At 48.0% G+C, this 24,054-nt stretch overlaps 1 protein-coding gene across 3 annotated transcripts in view; it reads right to left on the minus strand.

Annotated features, from left to right (window-relative positions):
• The window catches only part of MAP3K14 (mitogen-activated protein kinase kinase kinase 14), a 43,080-nt gene that overhangs the window by 17,389 nt on the left and 1,637 nt on the right, over positions 1–24,054 (minus strand). For 2 of the 3 annotated variants that reach the window (XM_067715996.1, XM_067715994.1), the window contains exons 2-3: positions 2,120–2,395; positions 841–910 (exon numbers count right to left, since the gene is read on the minus strand). In XM_067715996.1, coding sequence (XP_067572097.1) covers positions 841–910; positions 2,120–2,375 — 326 coding nt within the window. In that variant the 5' untranslated portion in view covers positions 2,376–2,395. Of the gene's footprint in view, positions 1–840; positions 911–2,119; positions 2,396–4,871; positions 5,005–24,054 lie in introns of all 3 variants that reach the window. The other variant, XM_067715995.1, reaches the window with a different exon arrangement.

Below are 24,054 nucleotides of genomic sequence, written 5' to 3' on the forward strand. Positions count from 1 at the left end.
AACAGTGGTTGTTACTAAAGTGAGAGTGCACACCGCTCTTCTGGGTGGAGGGGGAGACATGGTTCTCTCCCTGCTCTCCAAGGGGGGCTTGCCCTTGAGAGGTCCCGGCAGCGGGGCATGTGGCTCAGAGGGCCACAGCCCATGGCAGGCATTCTCGGCTCTGAGTTGGCTTCTGTTGCCTCCAAAGCAGGGGCAGCTGAGGTTGGTCACTTTCCTGCTAGCAGTTCCCAAATTCCAACGATAAAGAAGTCCACCTGGTGGTAGGGGAGGAACTGTTTCCAGGTTCAACCTCCAGCTGCCAAAAACCTTCTTTGGGGCTGGGGAGGCTGGGAACAGGCCGAGCCTCACTTGGCCTCCTTTCTACAGGGCCACCGAGCTGCAAGTCTGTCCCTGCCTGTTTCCAAGCCCTCATCCCTCCTTGGGTGTGTCTCACAGAAGGAAAGACACAGCAGGTTTCTCCCCGAGTTAGAGCGGCTTCTCTGGGCCTGCACTCGTGGTCACGCACCAGCGGCAAAGTGCCTCCTGTTCCCAGCATCCTCCCTACTGATGGGAACCGAAGGGGAGCAGCAAGGACTCCGAGGAGGAGAATAAAAATAAAACGTCAAGCTGATGTGACCCTGATGTGACCCAGAGGCAGTCACCCACATGCTGGGAAAAGCTTTTGAAAAGCTTATTTGGCTGCGAGAGCAGCTCAGCGAGGAAGCCTGGGTGGGTTCCAGGAGCCAAACCACAGGTGCTGAAGGAAGGAGCCAGGGGTCACTTGCGAGCGGCCTGGGCAAGCAGCTGGGGTGGGGACGCCCCCGCGGCAGCTCCCTGCCACCCCACTCAAGCTGACCTTACCTGTACTGTTTCGAGCCAGCGATGAAGATCCGTTCTGAGAAGGTGGGGCTGAACTCTTGGCTATTCTCACCTTTTAAGTAAAGGCAAAGGGGTTGGATGAGCAGAAAGGAGAGAGAAAGAACAGGGGAGAGGCACTTAGAGGAGAGGCACTTTGCAGATACCCTCCCGGCCACTCCTCCTTCCCAGACCCCTTCTGCCTGGCGGCTCACCTCCTCTCACTGGCAGCCTCACCCCTCCCTCCCAGCCTGAGGGTCAAGGCACAGGGCGTGCCTACAATATGGGATCACAGGGTGCCCACCTCACTTCACGTACTGTGAGGTGTGAGATGATCTACATAAAACACTCAACTCAGTGCCTGGCACACGGTAACAGCTCAACAAATATACACTATTACAAATAACGCGTGTGTGCGCGCACGCGTGTGCAGTACTACCATTACCATGTCACTCACTCCACTTTAATTTTTATTCTCTCATCTCTCGTCAAAGGCCAGCCAGAAGGAAGCGGAAGATGAGGGGAAGGATGTGTGTATGTGAGAAAATACCATTATGAGCTGTAGGTCTCGCCAGGCTCCACCCAAGGAAACCTCCTGGGGTGGAGGGTAGGTGTCGGGTAGAGAGGGGATTCCTGGCCCTCCCCACGCCCCTGGGAGTTTCTCAGGCTCCGGTGGCAGCCACTGCTCCAAGCCATCTTGAGGTATTGTGAGTGGAAGCAGAAAGGATCAGCCCGGGAAGCCCCGCAGACCCTGCATCGGCCTTGCAGGCCCGAGGGCAGGCGTTCATTCTTTGCGGGGGTTGGGGGGCGGCAAGCACCGTGGAAGGAGGTGAAGGGCCCAGGGTCCAGGGCCCAGAGAGGCTTTCCGGGACACCTGGCCTTTCCTGCCTGGGCCTCTCCAGAGATGCTCAGGCTGCCCAAGGTCCCAGCAGAAGGCCTGCCTGATGGCCCTGCAGAGAGGGCCCAGGACCTTGGAGCCCAAGCATTCCTGTCTCCCAGCTCCCTTCCCCTGCTCTGGTCATGAGCAAGGCCCCTGTCTGCCACTTCTCCCTTCTTGGGCTTCACTCCCCTGCACTGTTCGAGCTCCCACTTCACACTGATCCTTGGCTTAATTCCCAGGTGTGTCTTGCAAGTCTTCTATGGTGGTCACCTTGCCTTCCCTCTTCCACAGGGGGACCCCGAGTCCAGCCCCATCGGTGCCCAACCACCCTTGCACAAGCGCTGCACCCACTGCAGGCTCCCCACCTGCCCTCTCTGCCAACACTCCCAGCCCAGGGCCCCTTACATTCGGCCTGGGCGATGATGGAGATGGCAGCCGGCCCGCCCTCGGAGCCTTCCTTGGCTGTGCCTTTGGTGATCACGTCGTTCAGGATCTCCCACTTCCCGCAGAACATGGGGCTCTTCTCCACGGCCTCGAGCTTGTGGACGGAGCTCTGCTTCGTCTCCGTTGCCTGTGTCTTCTCCTTGGCTTTGGCGAACTCCTTCTGCTGTCCGACCGCGGAGCCGGGGGCGCCTGGGCAGGCCATTTCCATCACTGCCATCTCCCAGGCTCACGCTCACCCTGTGAGAGACCACACACAGAGCAGGTCACCCCCAGACCCCGAGGCGCCCAGGTGTCAGGCTTGGGTGGGAGGAGAAAAGCAGGGGGCAAAGGGTCTCTACTTCCTCATGCCACACATAGCTATCCCTCCAAATGTTCCAAATGGCAACCTCACCATTGTTCCACGTGGGGTGAGCCCCCCAGTCCTACTGGCCCCTCCACAGTAAATGGCCCCTCTCTCCACCCCACAAGGGGAACTCCAGCCCGCCTCCTCCAGGAGAGATGTGGACCAACATCTGGGTTGGTTCTTTCTTGCCTTTATGAATAATGGCTGAATCTTTTTCTGTTGTTTGTTTTGTGGTGAACTTTGCTTCCCCAGAACAGGGTGGTGGATCCTATACTCCAAAACCATCAGTCACATCACTGATTCCGCAGAAGCCTTGCTTCGTAGAGGACATGCCTGCACCATCCATGATGGCTCTTCTCGAAGTGGAGAGAACCAAGGTTTTGTTTTGTTCCCTAGCTAGAGGTAGATACATGTATGTATACGTGTGTGTGCACACGTGTGTGTACATAGGCATCCAGATGTGTGTGTTTGTATATATATAGAGAGAGATTTGTGTGTATATTTATATAAACATTACATGCATACACATAAATGAAATCTTGTAAATTGAAAAACCAGCATGCAAATGGCAATACCAGCACTTGGCTCCTTTCACGAGATGCATCTGTTTGCGGCGCTCCAGAAGGAACTGACATGCTTCCTTCTGTAATGTCCAAACTCATTTGCTGAAAACCTCTCCTAAGTATCAGTTTTCTTTCAGGCAACATTAGTAGTGGAATTTATATTAGAGCCCTGGACACCAACCGACACCTCTAGAAATATGAGGACAAAGCGCAAGACATCACCTCTCTCTGGGCTCCATCTCTACCAGCTCTGCGTTCCCGTAGAGCCAGAGGGGAGAGAGAGCCCACTGTTGTGACAATCTGTGCAAGCAGCACGTGGGCTACGGTTGTCACGGAAGAGAATGGCACCACCCTGAGGTTGTTACCATTTGGGAGCCTTTTTAAAGACTGGGGCGTGGACTCCCAAGGGCAGGGCCCTTCTGGGTCGTGACTTGCTTGAGACAAAGCCTGAGAAGGCATCAGCTGCAGACAGGCCTTTAATAAGTGCTCTCTGATGGCAGCCTGGTCCTAAGGCTGTTACTAACAGATGCGGTCTTCCCTGCGGTAGCCATTCATCCCGGATCACTCCTCTATCTGCTCTTGCGCGAGAAAGGCAGACCGTGGGAAGCCGACCCTCCAACACCTCTGACCTTCTGCCGGATCAGGCTGGAAGCTTACAAGAGACAGTGGGATGCTGGGAAACACTAGGCTGAAACCTCCTTTCTACTGCGTCTGCCTCACCACAGTGGCTACGAAAGGCTGAGTCAGCTTGACTGGGGTGTGGGTGTGGCGGGTGTCTTCAAGGGCCTTCTAGCTTTGAACTCAGCAGCTCCAGCTTTCAGCCTGGATGCCTGGGTGTGGTCCTGCAGGCCCGATGCTCAGGAGGCTGAATGGGTGGCCTCATTGTTTCTTGATGACCTTAAGAAGTCTAAGGGGTGTTCTGACTTCAATTAGGTGAAAGCCCTGCAAGGCAGGCTGTATCACTTGTAACCATACTGTCATCCCAGCCCATACCTCCACAGCCCCTTCCATCTCCAAAAAGGACTTGATCCAGGGCCTAGAGTAGGGCCCACCTCTCTCAGCCTCTTTATAAGGGAAATGAGATCTTAAAAACAGACCCCAAGGCCTTCAAACCTAATAGTATTAGAAGCGTGCCTATAGGGACATTGCTTTAATCTCCTCATTAAAAAAATTTTTTTTGTTTATTTGGCTGCACTGGGTCTTAGTTGCAGCATGCGGGCTCCTTTAGTTGTGGCATGCATGTGGGATCTAGTTCCCTGACCCTGCATTGAGAGCATGGAGACTTAACCGCTGGACCACCAGGGAAGTCCCTCTTCTCACTTTTATTTGAAGAATTGCAGGCTTAATTAGGCAGAGACTTGCCCCAGATCACCCAGCCTGTGTGGGGCAGTGCGGGGCCAGACCTAGTGGGCTGTGCTGCCCACTCCCCAGTCCCCTGGGCTGCAGGCAAACACAAGGAGGAAAGTCGTGGTCCTCCCCAGGCAGAAGGCTTCTGAGGGTGAGAGGTGGTGTTGCCGGTGTAGAGCAGAGTGGGGCATAGACGAAACAGCCGGTGCCAGCTGCATGGCGGAATCAAAGGGTGATGCTGAGCACCGGGGAGGAAGAGAGAGTTTCATCTGACGGTGAGAGAAATGAGGCCAGCAGTCAATCTTGCTCCGAGGGCAAGATCTTAAACCCAGATGTTTAGAGGTCTACAGAGCTGCACTCAGGCTCAAGTGGCCTGTCCTGCCTGACACGGCTCATCCTGAGCTGGAGCTCCTCCAGACAGGCTGTGGGGCACCCCCTCCCCCAGAAGCTGCCCTTTCACCTTGGTGGCTAGGTAGGCTCCTGATCCTCCTTCCAGGAGCACTCCAGGCTCCCTTGTCCCAGAGAAGCCGAGGCTGAGGCAGCTGAGCTTGGGGCCTCCTCCTCTGTAGTTCCCTGATGACTCATCCGGCAGCCTATCAGGCAGAGAGAGGAACAAGGCGGCCTGAGAAGCTAACCCAGCAGCTGGCAGCTGAATCTGTGAAGGGCACGGGGAAAACAGGGCTGACCCTCACCTCCCAGGGGCACGAAATCTCGGCCCGGGAGCTGTACAGCTTCTCCTGTGTCTGGCTTTCCTGTGCCACATGACCATGACTCAGACCCTCACCGACAGTCTCCAAGTTCAAGAGGCTATTTTCAGGACACTTTGGCCTGACAGCAGCTCTCCGACACATACACACGCTTGCTTCCTCACTCTTCCCCACTTCTACATGGGTTCTGATCTACAAAAAATGGGGTTCTGCACTAAGCCTGGGGCTGCTGATTGGGTGGCCTGCCCAGCTCTGGGCTTCGGTCCCTGGCTCGTTGCCCCAGCCCAGAGCCCCGCAGCTTTGCCCCTTCTCTCTCACTCCTGCAGCTTGTGGGAAGTGAGGACTAAGTGGGAGCCCGTTGTGTCTCTGCCTCTGAAGGCAAGTCAAAATCCTGATCCATTACTCAGCTGGACTCTCTCCACAGCTCCACTCGGGCCCCAGATGCATTCTTCCCTCTGCTCTCTGTATCGGAGCCGAGGACATGAGCAGTGACAATAGCCACACCCTCTCAGCTCACCCACAAGGCTATGAAAACACAAGGGGAAAGGAAAGGGGCAGAACTCATTCAGTATTCTTTCAGGGCCTGATCCACATACACTGCCTATTCTCTCTTCTGTGGTGCCTCTATGACCCCCTGGAGGGATCCGGGGGTAGGAATGAGCGGGATGGTACCAGATTAACCCTGGGCTCAAGCTCAACTCCCTCACCAGCTAGTAAAGATCTTCTGTCCAAGTTGAGGTGTTCTTAATGTGGGTTCAAGGAGGTCTGGGAGCCCTAGACACTATTTTTGTTTTTTTCCAGGGAAGAGGTCCATAGCTTTCATCATATCCTCCAAGGGTCTGACATTCCTCAGAAAGTTGCTCTAGTCTCCCCAGAAGATCAAGGCCAGGGCAAAATGCTTGCTCTGCCTCCACATTTTTACGCCGAGGGAAAGCTCACTAATGTAGTGCCTTCCTACCTGAGTGCAAGTTAGAATGACCACCTCAGATGCACTCGCCCTAGGTCTACTGAATCAGCCACTGGGCACTAGGCCCAGGATCTGTGCTTTTGACAAGTTCTCTGGATGATTCCCATGCCCAGAGGCCAGGGACTGCCATCTGACCCCCGCTCTATACTGTAAGGCTGTGCTGTCCAACATGGCAGCCACTAGCCACATGGTTATTTACATTTAAATCAATTCATTTAAAATAAAATTTAAAAGTCAGTTCCTCAGTTACACTAGCTACCGTATATGACAGGGCACAGAGAGGACATTTCCATCACTGCAGAAGGTTCTATTAGACAGTTCTCGTCTGAGGCTATGATAGCAATGCTTTCTCTGACAGCAAAATTTCTGTTCCTAGGATTCTGGGACAGGAATGGGGTTTAGACTAAATGAGTGCTTGATTAACTGGAAGGTACGAGAATAATGTTTAAAATTTTGATGACAACCTTTCTAAAATGTATCATATTTCAGTTCCCTGTTTTAGTAAGGTCAGTAAAAACACTAGATTAGGAACCACGAGATATGAGGTCAAGCCTTGGAAGCCATTTTTAAAAAGCAGCAGGACCATTTTTATTAAATGAAATCCACCTCAACCCCCACAATATAAAAGAGCAAGAAATGTGCAACTGCTACGTAATTCACATTAGAAACAGCTGCTCTGCTGAAGAAGGTGGGCAAGGGCCACACATACTCAGCTTCCCTTCATCCACCACAGACCTCCCCAGAATCCTAGGTCTCCAAGAAAAAGAGTCTGAAAACTAGTGGCCTAGGAAACCTTTTGAGGTTCCTTCTAGTTTCCCAAATGCCACTGATTTGTCAGGATTATTTGAGGGCTGGATGACTCCAATTCAGAATGATAATTGTCAATATCTACTAAGCACGGCCATTATTAATGTCAATTTCAGATGTGAAAACGGAGGCTTTAGAGAAGTTCAGTAGCCTGTCAGAACAGTCACACAGGGACAAGTTGCAGAAGTGGGGCTGAACGTGCACTGCTGCCTCCCCAGCCTTCATGCTAAACCTTGAGCAGGCCACTGAGTTTCTTCTCATAGCTTCTTCAGAGCTGCATTGAGGGCTGAAGGAGGTAGAGTACATGAAATGCCAATCACCTTGCCTGGCCAATAGAAGCTCATAAACGCCCTCACTGAGACAATGGGACTTCTTTGTTTCAGCATCATACAGCCAAGGTGTCAAGCCTTACCTAAGGCACTCAACACCTTCAGCCCTGATTCTCTGTATATCAAAGAGAAATATAGGGCCATCTTGAAAATGTCCACTGAGGGGCCAGGGCAGACCAGGGCAAATCCCTCTCATGATATTTCATCTGGAAATAAAAACTTGTCCTTCTCTGAATGCCCAGAGGGGACAAATAACAGAAGTAGAGGAACTCAACTTCCTTAATAAGATACTAGTTGAAAACCAATCTCATTCTGACGCTTCCTCTTTTAAGCCTTCAGCTTGCCCGGCTACTAGGCCACATTGGGCCAGCCTCTGCCTATCAAGAACAAGGGGTGTGCAGGAAGGGGAACCAAGGGCAAGCGCTGGGCAGAGTAACCTGGCCAGGCAAAACGGCTATCTGGCCAGGCAGACCCAGAGATCCCCATGTGTTCTCAATCCCAGCTCCCTTTTCTGCCCTGCCTATCCTCCCCAAGCCCCTACCCTCAGCCTCTGTTCCAGCCACACTGCTCCTTTCACTTCCCTGAGCAGGGCAGCAACGGGTGAGCCTGATTCTTTTCCTCTGCTCATCCCGTTCCCTGTAAAGAGTGTCTTCTTCCTTTATTACTATCTGTCAAGATCTCACCTATCCTTTATAACCTATCTCCTCAATGAAACCGTTTCCGGTAGGCTCCCGCATCCACCCAACAGGTATTAAATGACAGTCTCCTAAGTGCCAGGGACTGTCACAGTCACTACCATTCATTAAACATCTTCTGTGTGTTGGGCATGTGCTAGGGGCTTTATCCATGTTATTGATGAACCTCACAGCAACACTGCAAGGTTGGTAATATTTTTACAGATGAAGAAACTAAGGCTCTGAGAGGTAAACTGCCTGCAGAAACTAATAAGGCCCAATTTATACAACTAGAGCATCTAACATGGGGTTAGGGCTAAAGGCAGGACACTCCTGGCCCTTTCCCCTGGGACCCAAGGATCCTTAGTTCCTTTCTAGGATAAAAGTTTTTGGCAAGGGTACCTGGAACTTCGGGAACTGAGCAATATTACTACCCATGTGCACATTACTACCCCTATTTTACCCGCAGGATCTGCCCACTATTGGTAATAATTTCTTAGCCTGTGTAGGCAGGAAGGACAAGAACTAAAAATGAGGGGTCTCATCAGTAAGGGCTGGATCACCAATAAATTGGTCAGACTTCTAGTGGAGTTACTCCAGTACGTGTTCCTGGGATGTTACCAGTTTTCACTTGATTAGTTTTAACAGGTCATTTCATTTTCTTAATACAATTAAAAAAAAATCCACACAATACACAAACACAGCAACAAGAGTTCCAGGAAAGATGGTACTATCTTCAGGGAAAGAAGCACTGAAGGCTGTGCTTTGGCAAGCAGAAAAGTAAACCAGAGAAGAAATGGGATGCAAGAAACAATGGTAGGCATTGGGATCGATAGGATATGTTGGTCAATTTAATTAACAATTGAATGTAAAAAAAATTAGTTTCACCCTGAGAAAAACATAATTCAAAAAGAGACATGTACAACAATGTTCACTGCAGCACTATTTACAATAGCCTAGACATGGAACCAACCTAAATGTCCACTGACAGATGAATGCATAAAGAAGATGTGGCACATATATACAATGGATATTACTCAGCCATAAAAAGGAACGAAATTGAGTTATTTGTAGTGAGGTGGATGGACCTAGAGTCTGTCACACAGAGTGAAGTTAGTCAGAAAGAGAAAAACAAATACCATATGCTAACGCATATATGTGGAGTCTAAAAAAAAAAGGAAAATGGTGATGAACTGATGAACCTAGTTGCAGGGCAGGAATAAAGATGTAGACATAGAGAATGGACCTGAGGACAGGGCGTGGAAGGGGGAAGCTGGAGCGAAGTGAGAATAGCATCAACATATATACACGGCCGAATGTAAAATAGTTAGCTAGTGGGAAGCAGCAGCACAGCACAGGGAGATAAGTTTGGTGCTTTGCAATGACCTAGAGGGGTGGGATAGGGAGGATGGGAGGGAGGCTCAAGAGGGAGGGGATATGGGGACATACGTATGCATATGGCTGATCCACTTTGGTGTAAAACAGAAACTAACACAGTATTGTGAAGCAATTATACTCCAATAAAGATCTATTAAAAAAAAAGAATTTAATCTACATAAGCACATATGGTCTACATTAAAAAAATTATTTTATAATGTAAAAGAGAAACAGAAATAACTTGCTCATTTTACCACTAAAAACAAAAACTACATTTGATAGCCATGAACATTTCGCCAAATAGAAAATGTCCAAGAACAGATAGATGAAACAAACAAATCAATGGAAAGTATTTCTCAAACAGACTAAAATTATATGTGATTAAATGAGGAAACTTTTAGATTGAACAATATGAAGTCATCATTTTTATAAGTCAAAAATAGTAAACAATCCAGTAGTTTTATATTTTTCTATCAAATATATAGGATGGTTTCTACATTATACAAGCCTTTGGGAAAATAGCAAAAATAAAGAAATTTTAAAATCTCAAAAAAAAATTAGTTTAGGGCTTCCCTGGTGGCGCAGTGGTTGAGAGTCCGCCTGCCGATGCAGGGGACACGGGTTCGTGCCCCGGTCCGGGAAGATCCCACATGCCGCGGAGCAGCTGGGCCCGTGAGCCATGGCCACTGAGCCTGTGTGTCCGGAGCCTGTGCTCCGCAATGGGAGAGGCCACAACAGTGAGAGGCCCGCGTACCGCAAAAAAAAAAAAAAAAAAAAATTAGTTTAAAGCGCTTTAAAACATTAAGTTTTCAAGTCAGACAATCAGGATTTTAAAAGATCCCTCTAGATGCTAACTAAAAGAGACAAAACAAAATTATACAGAAAGATTGAGAACAAAGGATGCAAAGAGATATGCCAGGCCAATACTAACCAAAAACATTTAATGTTAATATCAGACCAAATACTTAAGACAAAAAGATATAACAATCACTTATATGCATGCAACAAGGAGCCTCTAAATCCAGAGACTTGTGGCAGGTTGAGGCTTTCTGGATGAGTAAGGTTTTGCCTTCGGAGTGTCCTGTCACACTGCAGAGAACTGCAGGATTTTATAACAGAATTCTTTGAACATGTATTGGTCTGCTGGGTATAGGGGCTTTGCTGAGCACTGGGTGTACGCTGAGGGAGAAGATGCAGCAGCCCATTGAAGAGCTTACATTCTACTGGGGAAAGAGACAAGTAGTCTCTTACCACACAGAGATGCAATGACAGCACAGACACATAGCAGATGCAGTGGGAACACATGGAGGGACAGCTAGCCCAGCCTGGTGGGGATCAGGAAAGGCTTCTTAAAGCAGGTGACACCTGGGCTGAGTCTCAAGGGGTGAGTGAGAAGTTCCCAAGAAAAAAGGAGAGGGTATTCCAAGTAGAGGGGATGGCAAAAGTTAAGGAACAGGGGTGAATCTATGTAGGAATCACAAACAGCTTGAAGTTGTTGGTGAGCAAAGCTTGTCGAGAGCTGCAGGAGATGAGGTTGCCTGTGGAGTTCAGGTACCAGATCATGGAATTGTGCTTGGTCCTGATACACCCCCAGGGGTGAAATTCTCAGAAGAGCGAGAGGCGTCTAATTCAGGGGCAGAGTTCTAGATGGAGGAACCTACAGCGTAAGGACAGATGGTGGATGCTGGGCATTAAATGAAAATCCTGCCATTGGGACAGAACTCTCCACCACCTGCCCAGCCTGGGCTGATAAAATCACAAGTTACAGGCCTCTGGAAGGCTTGCTAATTTCCCCTTCCGCAGAGAAAGGGAGTGAGCACTGGGACCTAGAAACAGACATCGGAAGAAGGAGCACCCTGAGTGAAACGCAGCTGGAGGAATCTCAACACCTGCCTCCTCGCCAGCTTGAGGCCTGCTTCCCAGGAGAGCAAGTTCTGCATAAGCATTTCCCATTAAAGAGGATATGAAATGTGAATGTAATACATTAATCATTAAAATCTTACAGGTCAGTTATAAAAAAGAAACCTGTCACGCCCACAAAACTCAATCTCACTGCCAGTTCCATAGGTCAAACTGCCAGGTAGATGAAATGTATGGAATAAAATTTATGACCATCCCTAATTCCCACCACACATCAAGGGTAACCAGCTCTGTCTGTCATACAGAGTGAAGTAAGTCAGAAAGAGAAAAACAAATATCATATGCTAACACATATATATGGAATCTAAAAAAAAAAATGGGGCTTCCCTGGTGGCGCAGTGGTTGAGAGTCCGCCTGCCGATGCAGGGGACACGGGTTCGTGCCCCGGTCCGGGAGGATCCCACATGCCGCAGAGCGGCTGGGCCCGTGAGCCATGGCCGCTGAGCCTGCGCGTCTGGAGCCTGTGCTCCTCAACGGGAGAGACCACAACAGTGAGAGGCCCGCATACCACAAAAAAAAAAAAAAAAAAAAAAAAAATGGTTCTGATGAACTTAGGGGCAGGACAGGGATAAAGACGCAGATGTAGAGAATGGACTTGAGGACACGGGGAGGGGGAAGGGTAAGCTGGGACGAAGTGAGAGAGTGGCATGGACATATATACACTACCAAATGTAAAACAGATAGCTAGTGGGAAGCAGCCGCACAGCACAGGGAGATCAGCTCGATGCTCTGTGACCATCTAGAGGGGTGGGATAGGGAGGGTGGGAGGGAGACGCAAGAGGGAGGAGATATGGGGATACATGTATATGTATAGCTGATTCACTTTGTTATACAGCAGAAACTAACACAACATTGTAAAGCAATTATACTCCAATAAAGACATTAAAAAAAAAAAGGTTAACCAGCCCCACATGTGCAGGAACACCGCTGTCTACAGGCCCTTTCAAATGTTTAAGACACGAAGTCACCTCACTATTCTATTAGCACAGGCCTTACCCACTTCCAGCTTCTCCCTGACCCCTCCCATCTCACAATGAGGCCACGCTAATCTTAAATCATGATGTCCTTAAGATAACCTCAAGCTCAAAGACATCTGTTGGCTGTGCACTGCTTATGGGTCTGGTCCCAACTCTGTGGTCCATAATCTGTCTTACCACTGTTTCCCTAAACACAGGGTTTGGCTCTGGCCAGTCTGATCTCTCAACACCCCGCTGGCTACTCAGATCTACAGGTCTCCGTGTGTGCTTCGTCCTTGTGTGGGCCGTGCTGCACATCCTGCTTGTCCTTCCCAGGCGAAGCTCAGGCCTTCCACCTCCAGGAAGTCCCCGCTGATAGCACCTGGTCTCCTTACTCTCCTCACCCTCACTCCCTTTACTCGTTAAATAAAATAATGTAGGTGAAAGAACTCTAAACGTGATAAATCATACACCAAGGGAAGGCAGCCATTTCTTGTGCGCACAGCTCCATAATTGCAACCTAGGAGGTGTGGAGCAGATAGAAATATGGGAAAAGATGTACAAAGACGTTCAGTGTATTTTTATAATAGTAAAACACTGAAACAAAAATGTCTCATTACACGGGGAGGATAATTATTAAATAAGTCATAGTACATCCATTAAAAATGCTTACAAATAATATTTAACTATATGGAAAAATGCTTATGGGATACAAAGTTAACAGAAAAAGGATACAGAATTATATCTAAGGTATGATCCCACCTAGCATGTGTCTGTATATTTTATCAACATTTATAAAAATGCAGACACCTAGCACAGACATGCAGCAATGGTTCTCCCTTGGTGGTGGTAATATTCTTTACACTTTTCTAATTTTTCCACATTTTTTACAGTGAGGAAGTACTGCTTTTCCCAGTCTTCATTTTTCAACAGATGTTTCCAAATGGTAAAAATAAAATACAGAAAGGATAAACAATGAGAAATAAGTCCCTCCCACCACTCCCTCATTCTTCTGAGGGGATCCCCATTACCAGTTTCTTACATATGCCTCCAGAGATGTTCTCTGCGAGGTATTACTTTTACAGTGAAAACAAGCTATAACTAAAATAAGGTCTCTTGGTATGGGATGAGAACTTAGGAGGCGTCTGGTCCACATCTGTGACTGGGGCTTCATAAATACGTGACGACTGCTTCCTCACCCCGCACACACACACCACACACACAGGAAACCTTGCCAGAAACTTGGGGGCTGTTCAGTGAGTTCTGGCAGCAGGGCCGCTAAAACAGAAGCTGGAGATGGGTAAGCTTGTCCCTCCTGGTTTTGGTTTTCTTTTCACTCTCTTTCTAGTTTTCCCTGGGGGACTGTGAGTTTCATCCGTTGGGACTCAAGAAGCAGGAAGGTGCTCAGCGATCGCTGTGCCAGCCGTCCTCAACTCTGATGGCCAGTGCTTCCCTGCTTTTACTTTATAACCATCCAATGACAAGTGTATGCAGCGGTGAAGATGTTGGGTAAGACATGCTCGTGGGCACAAGTGGCCCCATAAAGAGTGGGAAACAGCAGAACTGGACCTGAGAGAAAACCACTGGCCCCTCGGTGGCTGCTGATGTCAAGGGGTAGGATCTGAGGGCTGGTCCCAACCTGGGGAACACGAAAGAGGCAAGGGTTTCAGGCTAGTATATCTGACACTGCTTCCTTGTATATCTGACACTGCTCTTTCTTTTAAAAAAAAAGAAAAAAAATTATTTTGTTTTCAAGTACAAATATAATACTTGTTCATTAAAAAAAATTAAACAATACAAAAAGTGTATATATTAAAAAAAAATCCCTGCACCATTCCCTTCTCCCTGCAATGTTAGAAACAGGTTTGGTGTAAACCCCTCTAGTTCCATTACTGTACATATACGAACATAGAGTTTGGGACTTTTTTTTTTTTTTTTTTTTGCGGTACGCGCGGGCCTCTCACTGTTGTGGCCTCTCCCGTTGCGGAGCACAGGCTCTGGATGCGCAGGCTCAGCGGCCATGGCTCACGGGCCCAGCCGCTCCGCGGCATGTGGGATCTTCCCGGACCGGGGCACGAACCCGTGTCCCCTGCATCGGCAGGCGGACTCTCAACCACTGCGCCACCAGGGAAGCCCTGGGACCATTTTTAAAATAAACATAGGATTATACATACATAATATTCTATACGGTGCTTCTTTCACTTAACAATGAATTATGAATACTGTTCCATTTCAGTGTATGTAGATCTATCTCATTCTTTTTAATGGTTCCATAAGATTTTATGGTACAGATGTACTATCATTTTCTCACTTTTTCTTCTATGGGTGGATTTTCAAATTGTTTCCATTTTTTATTCTTGTAAGTAATATTGCAAAACAACACCTTTATTCACTTCTTTGTGCGCTTTTCTTTCTTTTTTTTTTTCAGCCGTGCCGCACAGCTTGCGGCTTGTGGGATCTTAGTTCCCTGACCAGGGACTGAACCCATGCCCTCGGCAGTGAAAATGCAGAGTCCTAAACACTGGACCACCAGGGAATTCCCTCTTTGTGCACTCTTACAAGTAACTCTAGGTGGTAAATTGCTGGGATCAGAATTCCTGGGTAACCCTTTTCTTAGTGGGTTAGTGGCCCTTTCTTCTCTCCTGTTTCTATGTGTCAGGGAAGTAGGCAGCATCCATCACTTAAGCACAGGTGGTTACCAAACACTACACTAGTTATTTGCTAGAAAAACTATCCTTGCCCTCAAGGTGCTTATCTAGTCGGTGCAAATGGGTGGATGGATAAATAGATGATCAAGGAATCTCAAAATGACCTTGAGATCAGAAGGGCCCTGGACGTCATTTATTCCAACATAGCACTCAATGATCCTGAGGGATGGCCATCCAGCTACTTAACAGGATGGTCTTGCCATCAAAAGATCTGAGTTTGGGGGCTTCCCTGGTGGCGCAGTGGTTGAGAGTCCGCCTGCCGATGCAGGGGACGCGGGTTCGTGCCCCGGTCCGGGAGGATCCCACATGCCGCGGAGCGGCTAGGCCCGTGAGCCATGGCCGCTGAGCCTGTGCGTCCGGAGCCTGTGCTCCGCAACGGGAGAGGCCACAACAGTGAGAGGCCCACGTACAGCAAAAAAAGAAAAAAAAAGATCTGAGTTTGAATCTGGTGTATAACCATGGGCAGATAACTTAATCTGAGACTCAGGTATCTCATCTGTTAAATAAGGATCCTCAAACGTACATAACAGGATTTTACAGGACAATTAAACACAAGAAACAATGTTTAAATGCCCAGCAGGGTGCCTGGCACACAGGGGATGCTCTAGAAACATTAGCAGAACCTCCAGTGAGAGGGAAGCTGTTACAAGATGAGCAGTCCTTTCCGGGACTGGAAGTGCCAGTTGTTTGACAGTCCTCGCCTGTGCAGAGTTGAAACCACCAGCCAGCAGCCCTAGCGTTAGAAGGAAAGTCTGGAACGGGCACAGTCAAAGGAGGAGGGGAGCATCCCAAGAGCAGGGAGGCAGGAGCGGCCAGCAGGAAAAGGACCACCCATGACAGGGGTGTTGTTTGTTTGTTTGGGTTTTTTTTGGCTTCGCCTTGCATGTGGGATCTTAGTTCCCTGACCAGGGCTTGAACCTGTGTCCCCTGCAGTGGAAGCACAGAGCCCTAACCACTGGACTTCCAGGGAATTCCTGAGGGGGTTGTTCTTTGAAGAGCATTCTGCACACGCCATCCAGCCTCTCTCTCCTGGCAGTGCCTCAGCTCTGAATGGACTCAAGAGTGACCCACCAGTGCACAATTAACAAGGACCCAGAACTCCTCGGCACCTAGAGCCGAAATCAGTTGTCCTGTGGACATCTTTGGGTGTTTTCAACAACCTGCTGCTATATGTATACACAGAATTACATGCCGGTTGTCAATAATAATAAAAATAATAATGACGGCTATTATTGTTTGCTATGTATTAGGTACATTAGGCAATGCTTGCTATGTATTACATGTGTATTACTTCTTGAATCCTCACAATAACTCTAGTATCATTCCCCTTAGATGGAGGAATAAATTGAGGCTCAGTAGGTCAAGTAATTTTCCCATGGTCACACTGCAAGGAAGTGGCAGAAAAGCAGGATTTGCATGTGGGACTCTTTTATGTCAAAGTCCATACTCTTAACCATGACAGTGAATCCACTTTCAAACGATTCAAGCTTTAAAAATTGGGACCCAAATGCAGAAGCTGCCACAAGCCAAAGGTTTGTTAATGAGAAACCCAGGGACTGACCCAGGAGGAAGCATCTCAGTTAGGAAGCATAAACACAGCCAGCCTCTGTTTTGGAAAAAGCAACTTTAAAATGGCAATGGGGATCAGAGACTCCAAGCATGTGGCAGGCCTGTGTTCCTTAGCCCACCCATGCCCAGCACAGCTGGACCCATCCCAGGGACCAACAGTATGAAAACGTTCAAATTCACCATTCATTTTATATATAAAGCCTGGCTCCAGGCTTCTTGAGCCTATTTTACTGTTTTTTGTTTTTGTTTTTAATAGCAAAGCCTCAAGCATCAGTTACTAAATTCATAAACACGGTTATTACTTTGTCTCCAGGCCCTGATATAGGGTATTGTATACACTTTAAAAGTAAAGTATTACAACGACATTTTCAATTCAACTTTCAAATCCTTTGCATGAGGAGAGCCAACAGTATATAGAAAAGATGCCACTGGGGCATCACTGATCCACAGAGGCAGTTACGCAGGAGAATGGGGGGCGGGGTAGTATTGAGAAAAACCTCAACCACTTCATTTTCTACAATACACAGCAAGGAATTTTTAATGTATGTTATATACAAAAGTTTCACAGGATCACTGAAATCTGTAGGTTGGGGTATTTTGTGTAACTGAATATTCTGATTAAGTGGGGGCTGCAGCATGTACCGCTCAATAACGATCAGTTTCCAAAGATTATAGTGCAGTTAACACTGCCCTCAACACTAAAATCGTGCCAAACACAACCAGCTTTCTTTGATGAGTCAAAATGTACTTCTGGATCTTGCCAAGTCTTGAGGTCATCATTGCAAGCAAGGTCTGCTTGTGAAAAACTTTTCCTTATTTAACTTTTCGGATTGGATTCTGAGCAAGGAGCAGTTCCCTGGGCTATAGTCAATCCTGCTGCAACACAACCACTTCCCTCCTCTGTTGGTTGGTAACTCTGCTTTTCACAGGTGGGACTGGCTTCAAGCAGGGTCTACCTGTTTTCGGAGATGGAGAAAGACGGGCTCAGCCTCTTTGGAAGGGAAGAGGCTTCAAGTTCATTGTAGTTATTAGTGACAGGTCCTGAAATTGAGGAACTAGTTTGAGGAACTTCAGAATAAACAAGAAACCCAAACAACTTGGCTTTCCACAGAAGGCTTCCAACATATAGGGGTAAATGGAAGGAAGTACACAGTCCAGCTCTGCCCTTTAGCAGTGGCACCCTGATCATGGCCTCGTTTCAGATGCTGCCCTACACATCCTTTGACAGACTGGCCTGAGTGAGCAGCTTGAGGACATGTCCCTTTCAACACAGGGTCACATTCTTGTCCTCCCCCAGGAAGGGAGGAAAAGGTTTGGGACCTGTGGTATGACAGGGAATGTTCGCAGATGATCTCTGGAAGGCAGACTCTTTATTTATATTTTTATTATTATTTTTAAAAAGTTTTATTTTTGGCTGCGCTGGGTCTTCATTGCTGTGTGCGGGCTTTCTCTAGTCGTGGTGAGCGGGGGCTACTCTTTGTTGCGGTGGGCGGGCTTCTCATTGCAGTGGCTTCTCTTGTTGCGGAGCACGGGCTCTAGGCGTGCGGGCTTCAGTAGTTGTGGCACGTGGGCTCAGTAGTTGTGGCACGTGGGCTCAGTAGTTGTGGCTCGTGGGCTCTAGAGCGCAGGCTCAGTAGTTGTGGTGCATGGGCTTAGTTGCTCCGCGGCATGTGGGATCTTCCCGGACTAGGGCTCGAACCCGTGTCTCCTGCATTGGCAGGAGGATTCTTAACCACTGTGCCACCAGGGAAGTACCTCCATTTCTAATCTTAATTGGCAATAGCATCCTCATTTGAGGCTGGCAAAGTTCCCTTCCTCCCAAGCCTCCCACCTATCCCTAGTATTGACCAGGACTAATTCCGTTCTGATAAAAGGAAATGTCGCAGTCAGCAGAAGGTGGGTGGTGGATCTCAGATACAACAGCTCTTTGCACTTATGGGGGCCACCATCTAGATGTAACATCAAGCTTTGCCCACAAGAAAGAGCCTCTTCACTGAGAGGAGCTGGACGGATCCCGAGGGAATGATGCCCAACTATTCTGGGTCTTCTGGCTACCTGCACACCACAGGTAACACAACAGGAGAAAGATGCAGAGGAGCTTCTTGGTGCCCAGTGGGTTTGTAGCCTCACAATCAATCATTCATAGCTACTAAAGACCCACTTTGGGTACGATACTGCCTGGTGAGGTAGGACAGTGACCTACAGGTGTAGGCAACCTTTGAGACTTCCGGATAACCCTGCCCAGAATTGTATTTTCTTATCAACCTTCACCTCCTTTTGGTTACACGAACCTCATGGTACAAGAGAGTGTCAAATAGATTTCCGTTTACTTTTTCTTAGACTCAGAGCAGCTGCCGCTTTGGCTCCACCCTCCCCAGGTTTGGCAAAGCTTGAAGAAAGGCCGGGAGTGATGGGATTGGGTGTGGATATATAGAAGCTAGTTAAAAAATACAATTCCTACTCCAGGAGTAGTTCTTTTGTTCAAGGAGCAGCACAGCACAATGCAAAGAGCCTGGACTTTAGTTCAGATTCTGCAATTAACTAGCAGTGTGGCCTTGGGCAACTCAGCTTCTTGGGGTCACCATTTTCTCGTTTGTAAAACAGAGCACACAAACGGTTATGACCATTTCCAGGCTATAACTCAAAGAGCTCTTTCTTGACAGAGTGGTTCAGGCCTAAGGTCACTTAGCCATGCCCACCCAAAGTGACTGCTGGCTAGTCCAGATGGATGAGGTGTGGGTAGGGGGGCCTGGAGGGGAGCCTGCAACAGGTAAAGGAAACAAGGTAATACTAGCTCTTCCCTGTGGCTTCAGTGAAGTCAAGCCCACCTGGTGGGGTGATCTGGACATTGCTTAGAGAGGTCCTTGACCCTCAGCAGTCAAGTTCAACACCAACTGCACTGGTCTAGAACACAGAGTCCGAACAAACTCTTTGCCTTGAAGGATATCTGGTCACGGCTTTAGTGGTAAGAGGGTCAGAAGGCACAGCACCCAGAAACCAGGTGGAAGAGATGGCTCAGGAGTTCCCTCTGCCGCTTCTTTCTTTTCTTTTCTTTTCTTTTTTTTTTTGCGGTACGCGGGCCTCTCACTGTTGTGGCCTCACCCGTTGCGGAGCACAGGCTCCGGACGCGCAGGCTCAGCGGCCATGGCTCAAGGGCCCAGCCGCTCCGCGGCATGTGGGATCTTCCCGGACCGGGGCACGAACCCGTGTCCCCTGCATCGGCAGGCGGACTCTCAACCACTGCGCCACCAGGGAAGCCCTCTTTCTTTTCTTTTTAAATAAATATATTTATTTTGTTTTTGGCTGTGTTGGGTCTTCATTGCTGCACGTAGGCTTTTCTCTAGTTGTGGTGAGTGGGGGCTACTCTTCATTGTGGTGCGCGGGGCTTCTCATTGCAGTGGCTTCTCTTGTTGCGGAGCACGGGCTTTAGGCGTGTGGGCTTCAGTAGTTGTGGCACATGGGCTCAGTAGTTGTGGCTCGCAGACTCTAGAGCACAGGCTCAGTAGTTGTGGCACACGGGCTTAGTTGCTCCGTGGCATGTGGGATCTTCCCAGACCAGGGCTCGAACCCGTGTTCCCTGCATTGGCAGGTGGATTCTAAACCGCTGTGCCACCAGGGAAGCCCTGTGCCTTCTTTCTGAGTCCAAACACTGGCTCCAGAAGTATGGCAGGCTCAGAATTCCAAAGTCTCCTGAAAGCCAGGGTTGAATCTAGCCTTCCTAATCACTGGAACTCTTCAGAGCCTCCAACTCAGGTGGCGAAAAGGATAGCAGGTAGAAAAGGGTTCCCCAAAAGGCCTTTTACACCAAAGTATGGTATGTATCTCTCTGCTTTTTGCCAAGGGGTTTCCCAGCTCCCTAGAGCCAAAGCTCCCCTCCTGCTTCTTTGTTGACTCTCACTGCAAGTGGGCTATTTTCCACCCTCAAGGTGGCTGGACTCAAGAGTGCAGTGACACTGCTGATCTGGGCTCTGTGCCGGGTCCACATGAGCCTCCTGCCGGGGGATCCATCTCTCTGTCAGTCCACAAGCCCTGGGAGCCTTCGGTTTGCTTCCTTACCCCTGCCTCCAAAGCCCTAGGACCGAAATGAACATGATCTTTGGCAGAGGGCTTCTCAACAAGGTCTGTTCAAGACTTCCTCTGCGACTGAGCTGGGGAATAAATCGCCTGTCACCTACACCCCTGCAAGGGTGACTCACCTTCCAGAGAAAGTGCTCTGCTCACCTAAGCAAAGCTGCCTGGAAAATGACTAAGGCGCCTATCAAATGCACCCTGTGGGGCCGACCGGTTACCGAGCTGGGCCCAGACACACTCTGCCTCTCACCTCCAGCCTGAAGTGAAGTGTGGAGCTGCCACTCCAGATCTGCTGGTTTCATTTTCATCTGAACTGAGCTCCACACGAGGCTTGACATCCGGTAATCTATTTTTTCTAAAAACTAAGTTCACTTTAGAAATGACTCTTTGGCCACGAAGGCAGCTTCCCCAAGAGAAAACAAAATGTTATTTAAAGGCAACGTCAGTCTGGTGGGAGCCTGTATTTTTGTTTTGTATTAAGAAGGGGAAAAAAAAGAATTTAAAATATAATGTGAAACTGGTTTTTTTCTTGGGTGATTTAAAGGGAAATCTGCAAGTCCCTGACTGCGGATCCAGGGCCCCCAGACTGGCAATAAGTCGACAAAGCGTAGTGAGCTGAGGCTGCCACATGGTGGTGGGAACCTTGCCCCACAGAACCCAGGTTTCCCTCCTGGTCTCCCAAACAGAGAAGAATGAGTCCTTGCTGACTTATATTCTACACAGTGTTTTCCTTTTGTTCCCCTCCAGAGTTAAGGCTAGGACTTCGCTGCACGGGGACACAGGACGGCCCTAGAGAGGCTCAGCTCTGCCTCTTGCTCAGAGTCCTGGGAGGGCTGAGGGTGGCCAAGGGTTAGGTTCGCCAACTCTGACCAGGCAGAGCCAGAGCTTTTTTAAACTCGTTTGGAGGGTGGTAAGGGCAGGAAAACCTGACAGCTTAACCCTCTAGACAGAAGAAATGTCCCCCAGGAGGTCCTGCTGAGAAAATGACTGCCCTTATCAGGCAGTGTGACCCGTCCTGACGTCATCTTACAGAAAACAGGTCTCGTCAAAGTGTTAATCGGCAACTACTAGTACTGCGATTACTACTACAACCACCATCAGCAGTTATAGCCATTGTGTCCTATGACTTATTCTGTGCCAGGCACCAAGCTCAGCACTTTACATACATTCTCTCCTTTTCTACTGAAAACAACACCACGAAGTATTTACAGACGAGGCACCCAATGCTTAGAGAAGAGAAGTGATTTGCCTGAGGTCACACAGGCAGACAGTGGCAGACCTGGACCTGACCCAACAGCCTAAACCCCCAAGTTGGATACGAAGATGCCGTGGACTTGCTCTACCGCTCCTGGCAAATCACTTGACCACTCTGCTTTAATTTCTGCATCTGTAAAATGGGGATAAGCAGACTCGCCCAGAGGATGCTCTATTCATCTTTTAGACTTTTGTTAATAATAATTATTATGGACAATCAATATCAACTAATAATTAATTGTTAACACTTATTCATTAATACTTGTTAACATAAATAGATAAATAAAGCAGCTACCCTGGTTTAGTTATATTCAAAACTGACCTGTTTTGGAAAAAAAAAAAAAAGAAAACAACTTACCCTTTCATGAGTAAGTTAGTAGAAGAGGCAGTGAACTAGATATCAAGAAACGTGGGTTTAGCTTCTAGGCATGACACTGATTTCCTGAGTAATCTCATCCCCTTTATTTCCTTACTAGGCCTCACATTCCTGATCTTTGTCTCTGCCTCTCTTTACGGGAGTATTGTGAGAAAATATAGAAAATAGCCACTAAGTACCATTACTCTGGATGCCATACAATTTCAAGGGATTTATGTCAGGAGGATAAGAGATTAAAGGGTATAAAATAGCAAGGGAAAGGGGATCTTAGTTTTTTTTTTTAATTCAAGTGTAGTTGATTTACGATGTGTTAATTTCTGGTGTATAGAAAAGCGATTCAGTTATACATATATATATTCTTTTTCATATTCTTTTCCATTATGGTTTATCACAGGATATTGAATATAGTTCCCTGTGCTATACAATGGGACCTTGTTGTTTATCCATTCTATATGTAATAGCTTGCATCTGCTCACCCCAAACTCCCAATCCGATCCCGCCCCCCCACCTTGGCAACCACAGGAAGGGGATCTTTTAAACTACTGATAGAGTACAAAGAAGGGTGCACAGGCTTCTGAGAAAAAGTGACTTTTCTCTGCATTGTCACTCAGGCAGTAAGACAAGGCCAGAACTGAAGACCTCAAATGCAACATACTTCAGTGTCTCGCTCAGCTCAACTGAAGTGTTCTACCGCACGATCTGCCCTATGTTTGGCCTTCCATTTCTAATCTACTGCTTTCAACATTTCAGTCAGCATCACCAAGCAAATGCAAAGCCTTCACACGTGCATCACTCTAAACGCTCACCTAGTCCTTGAAGGTGCTCAACCCCCGTTCCTTTCCCTGCTGAAGGATCGCAGGCATGCGGCGGCCAGAGAGGCTGGCTTATCCTTAAAGCTCCCTAAATCCACTGACAGGGAACTGTCCCCCTTCCCGCCAATTTCACGCTGGTGCCATCAAAAGTGCCCATAAGGCTCAGATGTTTCCAGTTTAACTGAAATACTAAAACGGGGCAAACAGGAAGCATCAGACACAACTGCGGTAGTGACTTATTAATCATGAAAGCAGAATTTTAGTTGCATTTTAACCTTTTGCCAGGAAAAAAAAAAAAACACCTCTGAGATGATGGAAGCCATTGGTACCAAAGATGCTGCCTATGTGTGTATCAAGCTGACTTACACTTTTGATTTAGGACTGAATTTGGTTTTAAGATTTCTTAATTACTCTCCCAGAAAAAAACATGTATCAGGTCAACCAACATGAATCTCTCAGCTCTTCATCAAGGCAGGCAGGCCTGTTAGGAAAGCTCATGTGCTGCCCATAGAGACAGGAAAAAAATAGGAAATTAAAAGTGACTTTGCAGGCCAAAGTGATAGGACACTCTTAAGAGGGTGCCAACAATGAGGAAAACAGCCCTGGATCGGGCTTTACCTCTTTCACGTATCTACAGGTCTCTCACCAGACCCTGGTCCGGGTGAACTGTTACCACGCACCAAACAAAATCACAACAGCTGCCTGGAGTTGGACAACCAATCAGGGCAGGCCTGCTTCTCAACATTAAGTGATATACAAACACTCCAAGCAGATCACAATGGAGTCAGTGTTCAACAGGAGAACCAAAATGAGGAACCAAACCCCCGTCTGTTGAGGCGAAATGGCCAACCAGACATTTTTGTTTAATAGATGAAGGCTCATTTGGCAGGGTCTCTGTGGTGCCGCTCCCACAAACTCTAACTGACAATACCAGGGGCGAAAAACCCCCTTCAGAGCTAACTGCTCCTTATACTCTGAAAACAGTCAGAAGGCGACCTAAAGCTTGGCGGCTTACCGCTGTCTGATTTCACAAAAGTGCTGGAACATATACCTGGGTATATATTTCTAAAATTAAAGTCAGAGACTAGTACTTTTACTTTGAGGCCTTCTGAGAAG

This window comes from Pseudorca crassidens, chromosome 19 (assembly GCF_039906515.1).
Source record: "Pseudorca crassidens isolate mPseCra1 chromosome 19, mPseCra1.hap1, whole genome shotgun sequence".
Classification (NCBI taxonomy): domain Eukaryota; kingdom Metazoa; phylum Chordata; class Mammalia; order Artiodactyla; family Delphinidae; genus Pseudorca; species Pseudorca crassidens.